Genomic DNA, 13,796 nt, shown 5'->3' with positions numbered 1-13,796 from the left:
AACCAAAATGGAAAGCCAAGCGGTTCAAGGAGAGCGCTAAACAAAAGTACCGAAACGATACAGGCTTCTATGTTAGGCATTTCTATATTTGGCTGTTACTAGGTGAGCTGACGTCCATACCAGTATTAGCATTTTTATGTAAATTTGTATATGTGTAATATAAGTGGCATAAATCAAATAGTTCGTCCCTTGTCAAGGTTACGACATGCGCTCGCTCAAAATTCAGTGCGTTCGGCCGTCTATTTCTCAATTTCCCTCATTTGTTTAGAACGAAGAGTAAAAAACGTATGTACATTAGCGTTACATACTTACAGGCGGCAAGTCACATATGTTCGAGTGTATTTAATAAGCTTTTACCTTGCTTACAGCTATGCAGCTCACATTGACATTTACTGTCTTTTTGAATAAAAAACTTACACATTCGTAGAAAAGATAACACAATACACACGAGATATAAAAATACAAACAGTTGGAAGGAAAAGTTTACAGACACATTTCCACAACATAAATTAGTATTTGTGTTTGTAGGCGTATGTATAAAAAGTTCTGTATCTGCGGTACTATTATATTTCTAGTTTTTTTTTTTTGCTTTCTTAGTACCGGCAATGTCCATTGCCGCCCGCTTTTACACTTATTTATTCTTCTACAACTAACTAACTACCACCAACCACCCGTCAGCGTTCTCAGCTTTTCACTTTTATCGAACTTCTTGACACATCCTTCATTCTGCTACACTTTTGGCACTCAGCTCAACCGAAGCGTCATGTGAAATGAGTTATGGAAACTGTTTCAACTCATAAATAAATAATTACCGTAATGGCAAATGAGGCAAAGTGCGGCAAGACCATTTTGGTATGCCCTTTATACAAACAGACAAAAATATATTCGTAGATTTATCAGCACATACATAGTTACCACACAGCGAACAGCAGCTCGGTCTGAGTACGCTCGAAAGGACTATCCATAACTCTGCAAGATAAATGGGCAGCACGTCATGTTCATGCGTTTACACAAATTTATGGAAATGTACATCCATATGTGCTACACATTCTCATGCATAGCCTTTACTGACATTAATTTTTCGTTAGTTCCATTAAAGTGAGACAATATTCCATTGAGTTGGCGTATTGGGGGTTGTTGTCGCAGGCTGCATGACCTATAGCCACACATTTTACGGAGACCACATGAGTAATTTCTTTAAATTGAGCACCCATTATACTCAATGACTGATGGCATTTAAATGTCTTTTCATTTGAAGTAACCTCACACAAAGTCTATAATATCAGTTCAAGATGAGTATTTTAGCACTATTTCTTCAAGACTATGCTGAAATTTCAAGTCCAGTCAAATAACAGACATAACACATATTGGATTTTAGTCACCTTTTATGACAGGCATACCTTACCGTGGGCGACTCCCACCCCTTGGCTGCTGTGTTACCACATTGATCAAATAAGGTTACGGACTTCCATTCCATTCTTTGTATTCTTCAGATTTGTGCGACTATTTTTGTTACCGAACCGAAAGAAGTCATTCGCCGGGCACAAATTTGAGACGCCGCCATGGTGACCTGCGATCTCAGTGTATGAGGTTAAATCGCTTTTAGTAGAAGAGTGTATAGGAAGGCTGAACCGCAGTGAACAATGTGCAACTGGGTACACCTAATTTGATTTCCAGGGCTTAAAGTGGTAGCCAATAGTGAACTGGCCGACGAACTGGCCCATTCTGCGGCAGCGTCCGGGATGATGAGGCCAGAACCATGGATTGCAGTGGGGTTCCACACTATAAATAAGCTGCTCCACAAGGACGAGAGAGTGGGAAAAGAATACATTGGCAGCAGGCAACAGGATTGCCACATACCAAGCTACTTCTGGGAGGGTACAACCTTGCAAGGTTTACATATATGATCAACCGATACCGTTCCGTCTCCTTGGCGCGCTCTATACAGGGCGCTGTAGGCTCAGGAAGCACTTGTCCAACATGGGTATAGTCTCTTACGCAAACTGCCGGTTCTGCGACATGGAACAGGAAACTCTGGAACACCTGTTTCTGGATTGCCCAGCAATTCGCAGGAGCAGACTCAAGGTCCTAGGTTCCATTTACATGGACAAAGTTCACATCACCTCAGGCTCGACCAACAGTCTTCCAGGAGCGTTCAGGATTCTGGTCCTTTCGTGACCATATGTGATATAGAGGAGGGCACAACAGAGCATATGGCGATACTTTTAAGATCTCTCTTTATGACAAAAATTTTATTTATTACTAAAAGTAACTTAACCGGCAACATTGACAAACCTGTTGATCCGCTCAGTTATACCCATTTCTTTGTTTGTTACGTTCCACAGCATCCCGCGCCGAACTCTTTACCATAACCCTATACTACATAAACAAAAACGAAAATCATGTATTCTTCTTCTTGTGTGTCTTCACTCACCTTACCTCATTGTAATGGCTAATATTACTACTTAAATATTAATTTTCCTTTTCTTTTACCTCATACATATCTTCAATTTTTATGTTGCTGCTCACAGTAAGATGTTCACAGCTGTCGGCAGCATTAACAAAAATTCTTATTCAACACTTGTATTTCTGATACATACATAAGTATATCCTGCACACCATAGCATATTAGCAGTCGATCCGGCTGGTTCAAGAGCGCGCTCAACAAATGGCTCTTACTCGTTTTTTGCAATTATTTATTTCAACGAAGTAGAGTATCTGAAAGCTTGAATGAGCAGTGAACTGCATAGTGGTTGTGCAGAAGTGTGTGCCTTCTGTCTAGCGAAGGCAAGTAAACAATCGCCCAGGACGTGCATGGAATTGAAATGTGTAGGAGCATCGCTAATAGGCGCTTGTTGCTTGGTGAGCTATGCTCATATGTATATATGTGTGTAAATATGTGTATACAAGTATATACATTTATGCTTTTTTGACAAATTATTAGACTTTCACTTTCCGCTTTCATCTTTTTTCCTATTTACCCATTAGGGATATGTGTTGATTGTTGCATAAAAATTATCAATTACCGTGAAATAAAAATGAATCCGGAGACTTCAGAGCTCAATTTGTAACTTATTAACTTCGAATTGATTTCGAGTGGGATGTAAAAAGCTTTATTGAAAAGAATCAAAAATGAATTATGAGGCTGCTGGAAGTATAGGCTTCCTGGGAGAAAGGAGAGTGTTTCATTTTTTTATACTTATTTATTTTAATTACTTTCTTTACTTTGTATTTGTATTCTAATAATCACTAAAAAGCCAATATACATATGTAGATGTATTTATGTCTGTGTGTGCGGATATTTGGATGATTATGTGTTTAATGAAAACACTAAAGCAGTATCCCGCTTGAATCAAGTTATTATTTTGGTTGAAGAGCGAATATAAGGACTACCCTCTATTTATTTTATTGAAATATATTTGTATATTTCATCTAAAGCTCAGAATACTGCTTAGTTATGCCGCAGCTTCAACTCTGCTTAACTTGGAAAAATCCTCAAACTACCGTTAACTCTTTTTACAGACGTCACAGCCCTGTTGCTTATCAAATACTTTTTTTCACGTTTTTCGGCCGGCACGTTGCTTGCAACATTGACACTCAGTGATATGGGTTTAATGTTTTATGGAGCAATAAAACGGCTCGACAAGACTTGTTCAGCGCGCCACCGCCGCACAGTGGTGCCGCTTCATACAAGCCGCGGCAAAAAATAGAAGGAATCGAGGTAGGGCTTTGAAATTTGGCACACATCTCTCATATTGCCAAATTAGATGAAAAAAAAAATTTTGTTAAAATCCGCCCACAACCACGCCCACCTCCCATATAACACAAAAATCAAAAATCATCCTACAGTAACAAAATTTTCTACAGTGTAATATTTTGTAAATATAAGCTTCTCCAGAAAAAATAAAGTAAATCCGCCCACAATTACGCCCATCTCCCATATAAATAATATAATCACAAAAGTTGCATTTTCGCTGTTATCAGGTACAGTTGCAGTAGATTAAAATGCTAATTACTCATGAGTTGGCAGCTCATTGCAGCTGATTTTTTTTTCTATCGATTAAGGAGATTTTAAAGTTTATTTTGTGTAAGTGGCTAACCTGCGCGCTCCTGTGAACAATAGTTATATTCTTTTGAAGTTTTGAAATATATGATTTTTTTGTACCATGAAAAAACATCATTTTAAAAAAAATTTTGAAAAAGAAAGTATACATTTGATGATGTAAATCACATCTATAATATTGGTTTTAATAAATAAAAACTTTACAATTGATATTTTATGGTTAACTTTTGAGTTTTAACTTTTGCAATATTAATCACATTTTTCTGAGTAAATTTGCGTTGATACTTTGTTGGACTTTGAAGCTCTCCCAACAAAAAACCATTGAATATACCAATCCCAAGTTTTCGGATAATGATATTTGATTAGTTCTTAGCTTAAATTGAAAGGATGGTACCAATTTGGAGTTATGAAAAAAATCTTTTTTTCCGCTCTGGCACCACTGTGCGCCGTTGCGCTATTCGAATCGGCTCAAGCACGTTCCAGCTTTCGCCTGTCGTCACTCTTGTACTCGGTTATCCTTGTTTCTCCTCTCTTACCTCAACTTCATCACAAAGTGTTTTGCATGCGAAATGACCTCAACGTGGCTGACTTACTGACTGACAGCGAACGACAAAAATCAATTACATAAAAGCAAAAAACAACAACAGCTCTATTAGTCAAAGCAACATTCAAAAACAACAAAAGCAACCACTAAAGCCCAACGTGGCGTAATAAATGTAAGGGTAATGGCGCGATAACGGTGCAAATAAAAACCAGTAAGACCCGTTAAGTTTGTATAAAAACTTATGGGAGCGTGTAGTAGGGATAAGCGCTGAATATATTTTTGTTCTCGATTGGTAGGGTAGATTTGTAAGGTTTTACTTATTTCAAGATGAAAAAAATGTTTCGCTTATTTTTTCTAGACTTTTTAATTAATAACTCTCCTTTTCTGTACTCATTTCCATTTCGTATTTTTATTCTATTTATAGATGACAATTTTCATTGAGAATGCATCGGTCGCGAAACGCCTGAACGCCAGTCAAGCTTTCGATGATACTTGGAACACCGCCTCCGATTTGGAGAATGAACTTGAAGTGAGTGAATATAATTAATAATGTGTATTGTATACATTTTATATATTTTAAGAAGTAGCTTGTTTAGTGTCTTAGAGTGGCGTGGCAGAATCAAAAGAAAAGAAACATCGAGTGTCTTTAACAATTTTTGACTTAACTCATTCACCTACTATGTCACTAGTTTGAAACTTATATACATCTTAAGAGACAAGACATCTACTCCTGAACAGATGGACTTCACTTAAGATCAGCAGACTGGCCTAAAAATTTGTACAAGGTCCCTTAAATCTAAACGTATATCTGTTTCTTTCTAAACATACATCCGTACCTTCCTAGTATTCTCGATTTATATACTTGACTTTAGGATAGATCTTTTCGACCAGCAACAAAATATCTAAAGATGTTAATTCCCAAAACTTGGTCCTCTCGGACCGTTTTTGGCCAACAGAAAATTAGAAAATAGAAAAATCAATTATATTGGGTAGTCGAAAAAGTCTTTTCGTACTTAAAATTCAAAATATTTTTTTATAACGGGTGGGCCATCAAACGTTTTAAATTTGAGTTATTTATATTTCGACATTGGAAACGTCAAATACCATACGGAAAGTGACAGATATTCAGTAAAAGGTCTAAAATTTACGAAATGGGTCGCTATTCACTATTCTACAGTTCGCAGATTGGGCAGAAGATCGTTTGACCGAGGATGGTCAATTTTACCGAAAAATCATCTTTTCGGACGAGGCTCATTTTCAGCTCGATGGTTACGTTAACAAGCAGAATTGTCCAATTGCACCCTGCACGAATCACTGTATGGTGCGGATTTTGGTCTGGTAGAATCATCGGCCTATTTTTCTTCGAAAATGAAAAAGGAACCGCCGTTCGCCGTGGTGAGCGATATCGCGTAACGTTAACCGAATTTTTCTTCAAGCTAATTGAAGAGAAAGACTTGGACAACATTTGGTTCCATCAGGACGGCGCTACGTGACATACAGCAAACGCTACACTCAATCTTTTACGCCCTATCTTCGAAACTTAAAATTTTATATGGCCCACCCTATATTTATAGTGAACTTTAATGAACAAAATATATACCATTTTGGTCGCCCACTTTTTGCCATTTTTCCGCTAAAGACATTATTCCATCAGTGTAAAACTTTTCTCGTTTCTCGGCGACAAGTAATTTTCACAGGCTTCTCTTGAAGCCAACTTTACTCCATTAAGGGAGTTCTGCATTGACCAAAACAAATGGTAGTCTGATGATAGAAAGTCAGGGCTATATTGCGGATGCATCAACACTTCCCAGCCAAACTCTTCCAGTTTTTGCGGAGTCATCAAAGATGTGTGTAGTCTAGCGTTGTCCTGATGAAAGACGAAGCCCTTTCTGTTGATTAGCTCTGACTCAATCTTTCGACCAGACTGGAGCAGCTTCATAGCGGATGATTCCTTTCCAATGCCACCAAACACTCAGCATAACCTTTCGAGGCGTCAATCCTGGCTTTGCGACCATTTATTGAGCTTCACTAGGCTTGGACCATAATCATTTTCACATATTATTATCGCATTTGATCCACCTTTCGTCTCTTGTTAGCATTCGCTTCAGAAATGATTCGATTTCATTTCGTTTCAGCAAAGAATCGCAGATGTTAATTCGGTCCGTTAAGCTTTACACAGACAATTCATGTGGTACCGAAACATCGTGTTTCTTTTTGTATCCAACCTTTTTTAAAATGCTTAAAACCATTTGATGATGAATGTAAGGTTCCTTAGCGATGTTATGGTTGGTTATATGATGGCTCTGGTCAATCTTTTCCATTATTTCAACGACTTTTCCAACGATAGGTCAACCAAAGCGAGGTGCATCTTTCATATGGAAATTTGCAGTACAGAAGCGAGCAGATCATTGTTGTGCTATACGAACTGATACAGCATCGTCTCCGTAAACTTCATAAATTTCATTGGTGGATTGCGCTTTTTTATATAAAATTTCAAAAGTGATTTTCCTCAATATTTTCACTAATTTTTTAACAATGTAAATTTTTTCAATTTCCCCATTTAATTTTTTGACTAAATGAAGCTTAAAATCTCATCCAACTCTGTATGGTATGACACAATGTGATTAGTAGTACTGGAGATATTGATTGCAACGACATCTATTGATAAAATACGAAAAGACTTTTTCAACTTCCTAATATATGCCAATATTTCGCTTTAGCAATAAAGAGTCCGATCTATCATCGGGATCTAACCTTAGAAAATATTTTCCTTTAGATTTCATCTTAAAAACATTCAGAGACGTGCTCTCGAAGCACTGCTGCTACGCCATTTCAAATAGTCCTAGTATTAGTATTATGTATTTTTGTAGTTGAGGAAGCCTATTTGCTAGCGCTTCCGCATTTATGTATTTTTGTTTTCTTTGTTTTTCGCTTTTGCTTTTTGCTGTTGTCTCTTCTCCCTTATTAACTTAGTGCATGTTGCAGCAAAAGCGTGCCAAAAGCAGCAGCAGCAGCTCATCATCGTCGGGCAGCAAAGATGGCCAATGGTCCGGCTGGTCGGAATGGTCGACCTGTTCACGTACCTGCGACGGCGGCATTATGCAACAAATACGCCGCTGTTACAACACAAACGGCTGCAAAGGCGAAACCATACGCTATCGCATCTGCAACATGCAGCCATGCCCCGAGCTGCAAGACTTTCGAGCGCATCAGTGTGCCGCCTACAACGATGTGCCCTACGACGGTACGCTCTACACGTGGACGCCGCACTACGACTATGTGGAGCCATGCGCGCTAACATGCAGGTGAGTGTTCTAATGCAATAATAAACAATCATATGTAATGCAACACACATCCGCTGTGCTTGCAACAAACATTTAACGTTAAGTGCACCCGCCAGGACCCGCCATTCTGTCTGTTTTTGTGTTTAGTGATGCTTTTTTCTTTCTATTCCTGCCTCGCGCCGGAATCGAATGTGAGTTACTCGAAATTTATGATTACGTGTGCCATGGGAAATTCGTGAAAATTTGTAAATACCTTTGTGTCTAGTAGAACCATACACAATTCACCGCATCCACAAAAGCAAACCCAATTTATGGCTTTCACTTGAACCGTAGATCAAAATTAGATGCGCTTCGCTAAGGGTTGGTATTGGTTACAGCAACTTGTTCCTGGTTATCATTTGGAGTGTTGACCTTTTGAACCGCCTTTGGGCTTCCGTTTTGATTTAAAGCACAAGTTTGTTTACCGATTGGTTTAAGAAATATATACGAATAACAAACTTTGAGTCAGAAAGTTGAAAAATGCAAACACAGTTGTCAAATCCCCTGATGAACATAGAACAAACAAAAGATACAAACAATAATTTTAACGATAGGGGTCAAAAAATTTGGAATAACTTCGATGGACAAAGCCAAGCACAGAAAACAATTTGTAAATGATATACTCGTAATTGATGTGATTGTTGAAAGAAAATCTGAAGATTACCCCAAGAACTTTGACTTCGTTTACAGAGTTTAGGATGCAATTTAAGATATTGTAACCAGAAGGTAAGATGCTACGTGCCCTCTCATACGAGATTTCAGAACATTTACCGAAATTCAGAGAAAGCTGTGATTTCTGGCACTAGTCATATAAACTATCAATATCACACTGAAGTTGAAATACATCTTCGGATTTTTGATTATTGTGAACAATTTTGAGTCATCAGCATATGGAAAAAATTTGGCAAAAATGAAACAACAGGAAATGCTGTTGATAAGCAGCACAGAAGAAGAAGAAGCTACAACGCTTCCGTGAGGCACTCGCGGTGACGAAATGAAAGAATTGGATAACACCCTATCGACAATAACTGCACAACGTCTTTTTTGCAAATATGACTTGATCCACTGAAAATAAAAACTAAAATTCTAAAGAGAATAACTCAGAGGCTTTAGAGAAATCTGTATAAACATAATCTACTTGAAATCCAGCGTAGAAGGCAAACATTCAATGATCGATAAAACAGCTATATTTGACACAGTGGAGCGACTAGAAACAAACCCATGCCGATTGACTTTAATGGTTGATTAAACCGCAAAAAGTTACTTATTGTTAACAGAGCACTAATTGTTGAAAATGATAGAGAGTTTAGAAATAGGCCTGTTATTGGAGACTATATCTTTCTACCATCTTTAAGGATAGGGGTAATGCATGTCAATTTCCAGTCTGAAATAACACTCCCAGACAACAGAGACTTATTGAAGAGACTTAATGAGAGAATATACTAACACAGGATATTTTTTTATAAGTAGAGACGGCAGCGCGTTTAGATCCAATGTGAAAGAAGAATTAATATCATCAATAGCCTTGGTAATATCATCCTGCAAAAGACACAGTGTGCCAAAATTTATGGATGGAAAATTATTAGCCGAAAAAGTGAAAGTAGTTCCAGGCTCATCGTGTACTTAATTTGATTTGAAGATTGCTGAATTCTTATTCTGCTAATAATTCGAAATTTCACCGGGAGTGCATAGCACGTCTTTCTAGATTTTACTAAATTCCAAAAATTCTCGGGTTTCGACATAATGTTAGACTCCGTGCTGTCAATAAACCTTTTAGTTATAAATAAAGTATAATTTATCCAAATTATTAAACAGTTTTGTGTAGTGTTGAAATTGAACGAAGGAGGCATGAGTATGTTATTTCAGCAGGTATTTCATGAATTTTCAGTGACAATCCATACTTTCGGAGTCTTTATAACATAGCATCTTTCCTCTCCCTTGGCAATACAAAATGAATTTATGGGCACTTTAAAGCATTAAAAAAAAACCAAGACAAAGAATTTTGTTGTTGACTATGACTTAAAAGGTCGATCCAGAAAAAAATCAACCTTTCGTAGCTGAAAACGTCGTTTTATTGTGATACCTAAATAGTCCTAAGTATTTAACGCCGAGATTCTTAAAAATCAGGAAAGCGCTTTATGCCATCGACAAATATGTGGATGTTGTCGATAACAATTCCAGTTATTAATTTCAACATATTCGCCGACGATATGACTACCGAGATATTTCAACCCTAGGCTCTTAATAGCTAGACAATGGAGAATTGCCTGAAGGTTTCCACCTTACCTTTCTTCATACAACTTTGACAGTTAGTGTAAGCCTAATATCTTTAACTCGAGTTTGTGCCAGACGTCTTCGAAACAATTCATAGTATATTTTCACATATTTTTCGACAGCTTTTAATGACTTTCTTATTAGCCAACAAAATCGCCAAACATCAGTCACTTCTGTTATTCAATTTAATTTTTTATTAAAAATTTCAGAGGCCGTCCAGCTCATTTACATTTGGGCGACAGCGCATCATCCGAAGTTGTTGAGGATCCTGAACACTATGACGATCATGTGATCGTACAACTTGCGGCGAGTGTACAAGATGGCACACGCTGTCGAACGGGCAGTCTCGATATGTGCATACAGGGTAAATGCCAGGTAAGTGAGGATGAATAATAAATCGAAGATTTATCCTTGTCAAGTCAGTTTTTGCAAAAAAGTGATTCAATTACCGCTTAGCGAGAAATTATAAATTTTTAAGTGAAACCAATTTCGGTTCCGTCTTATTCCTAGGGTAACTAAAGTTATTGACAGCGACAACGGTAACGATAACAGACACGCGCAAAACATGATGGCGTGTTATTTATAATTTTGAGCCGTATTCCCCATGATATAATGTCCATATTTATTTTTGTAGTGCTCACATTTCATTTAACGTATTTTTTTTACTTTTTCGGCTGTGCTGTTCTTCTATTGTCAATAAAAAGGCTACAAATTTTTCGAAAAGTAATGGCTTCCTGCTACTGCATCACAACAAGCATACAACTTTATTGACACTTAAATCAAAGTTGTGTGGTAACTCGATATGAGCCTTCTATTAGCTAAAGTTACGAGCGTTGAAATCATTTTATTGTTAGTGATTAAGAGTTTTTATTTTCAGTCTATCTTTATTGTTATTGTTGCTTTTATGATTGTTATTATTTGCTCTATTTCAATGTTTTAGTTTCTGTATGTTTTCTTTTCACGTTCGTGCATACTCGTTTGTGCCTCGTGAACTTACTCACACTCCACTGAACTCATAAGGGTGACTGCTACAGACATAACCATAGACATAAAGGAGACTAGCTAGACTCATAAAATAAATCTTTCTAATATTTCGCATTGTTGAAAAGGAATAGCAGCTAGCATGAGCACGTAGGCAAACAAATAAATCATTCGTAACCACAAAAGCCCCAACTCCATGAATAAAGTTCTGTCTGGCTTGACTACATTACATACAATAGCTGCTTACATACCACTAAATATTCATATGTATGTTCTCCCCAGCAAATGTAAGGTGTATGTACATATGTATGTGTAATTCTGTGTTTTTGGAGTGTCTTTTGAATGGCAATAAAGCACTTTAAGGAGGCTTTCGTGAGATTTACTGCCACATATTTCTTCGCACATCACATTGTTGACGGAAAATGAAATAAAATCAAAGTATTATTATAAGTTTGAGAGGAAAATCTGTTTAATTTGTACCTTTCCAGTTTTACATAGCGTTTTTTACGTTAAGTTGGACTGAATTATGATATTATTGTTGCATTATTTCATGATATAGAGGCTAAGAAATATTCTATTTAAATTTGGTTAAGTACCCTTGTGTTTTTTATATTATTCCTGGGACCTTTTGGCTTTGTTTGCAGAAAAAATTAGAATATTATCAGTCTTGGTCACCAAACAAGAATGCTAAAGACAGTTTCATCTTGTTATCGGCATCGATATATTTAATTATTCTTCCTCGATTCTTAAGCCATTGAGTAATTAATGACATGACTTTTTACAGCAATCCTAAAAGCCATTTTAGCTTTTGTAATCATTTTATTTTTGCGTTTTCCATTACACAATTTTAACCCAGCCTAACCAAGCATTGCCATAATGTTTCAATATGCTTACAAATTATATCTCAATTTATTGTAATATACGACAATATGTCATGAGTTTCTTTGAATGATGGCATCCAACTCAAAAGAGCTCCAATCCAATATTTTTAGAAAGCTTTGAATAACAGCAGCTTGCCGTTTTCGCCACCAAAGCACTCACGAAGAATCAATGCAGTTTGGCGGTGCATTATCGTGCAAAAACTAAGCATTGTAGGTCCATAATTCCGGACCTTTTTAGGAATAGCTTTACGCAAACGACGCATAACACTCAAGTAGTATTTCTTGTTGATAGTTTGGCTGATCGGAAGGTATTCGAAATACACCACATCTCGATAATCAAAGAAAACTGTCAACAGAACCTGTTCTTTGAGCTACTTTGATGTGTTTTTTTGTCTTTGGCTCACTTTTTCTACGATATTCACTCGGTTGATGGTCTGTTTCCGGGTCATAAGGATAGATCTATGACTCATCGCCAGTAATAACACGTTTCATGACATCCTGGTAATCAGAATTTTATTCATTTCACAGAAGTTAATGCGACCTTGTTTTGCAAAAAAAAAAATTAAGTGATTTTGGAACCAATCGTGCTTTTACTTTTCTTTAGCCCAAATAATTTAAAAAATGGTTTTCACTGATCTCTCTGATATTCTAACGACGCCAGTAAGTTCTCTGACTGCTAGTTGTTGATTTTTAAGCACCAATTCCCTTATTTTTTTGACGGATGGATTATCAGTTGATGTTGATGGCCGTCCTGGACGTGGTTCGTCGTCAAAGCGTTCTCGGTCATCGTTGAATACTTTATACCAATCAAAAACACTTGCTCGTGACGAACAATTATCACCGATGTTCTTTTCCAACATTCTGAACGTTTCGGCAACAGAAATTTGATTCCTTAAACAAAATTTAATGGAACTTCTTTGTTGTATAATTTCACTAATCTTAAAAATCGCCGAATGAACTTTAAGTACTTCAGAAAGGCAAGCGTATACTAAACAATAATTATTACTTTGACATGAAATTTTGCGCAGCTGTCACTGACAGCCAAACCAACTTAGAAAAAATATTTCGACGAACGTGTTTTCGAGTAAAACTTAAATTGAAAAGTCCACACCCACCGTAATAACTATGCACACTTGTAGAATGAGAAGATGTCAACGTCATTTTGTATGCTTGTGTATTCACACATTATTCTATCTTCGGGTTTTGCCACCAACTGCATGTGTAAAGACGTCGAAAGTGATGTATGGTACAGCACGTACTCGCAGGTTAGCCATCAGGGACAATCTGGATGGCACTAGAGGTGAGGGACAAATGGATTTGGGATTGGAAAGAATTGAAAAGTGTCAAACTTATTTTCAAAAATTTCCACAACGAGTTGGAGAGCCTGATTTCAGAATGAAAATTCCATTTATACACGTTATATTTATACATATTATATTTATGTAAATAAAGTACACAATCATTTTTCTATTTTCATCTTTACTGTGTATGTGAAAGTACTACTCACTTCCCAATGTATATATGATTTTACTTTTTGAATAACAAAAACTCGTCCTTGTAAATGAGTGTCATTATAAAACAAACGTTTTCAGATAGCTGATTACAGCCATCCTTTCAGACATAAATACATCTACCGTTGATATGAAAATAATATAACTAGTATCTGTCATACAAACTGTACGATAAAAATAAAGTTCTTCTATGGAAAACCTTTTCATTTGACGATATAT

The 13,796-nt window shown here is 36.8% G+C and overlaps 1 protein-coding gene across 7 annotated transcripts in view; it reads left to right on the top strand.

Annotated features, from left to right (window-relative positions):
- The window catches only part of LOC105222168 (protein madd-4), a 315,454-nt gene that overhangs the window by 239,277 nt on the left and 62,381 nt on the right, over window positions 1-13,796 (top strand). For 6 of the 7 annotated variants that reach the window (XM_049456508.1, XM_049456511.1, XM_049456499.1 and 3 more), the window contains 3 exons: window positions 5,032-5,136; window positions 7,581-7,912; window positions 10,414-10,579. In XM_049456508.1, the coding sequence (XP_049312465.1) occupies window positions 5,032-5,136; window positions 7,581-7,912; window positions 10,414-10,579 (603 nt within the window). The remainder of the gene's footprint in view (window positions 1-5,031; window positions 5,137-7,580; window positions 7,913-10,413; window positions 10,580-13,796) is intronic. The other variant, XM_049456502.1, reaches the window with a different exon arrangement.

This window comes from Bactrocera dorsalis, chromosome 1 (assembly GCF_023373825.1).
Source record: "Bactrocera dorsalis isolate Fly_Bdor chromosome 1, ASM2337382v1, whole genome shotgun sequence".
NCBI classification, from domain to species: domain Eukaryota; kingdom Metazoa; phylum Arthropoda; class Insecta; order Diptera; family Tephritidae; genus Bactrocera; species Bactrocera dorsalis.
Note: the sequence above shows the minus strand (reverse complement) of the source record. Positions and strands in the feature narration are given on the sequence as shown.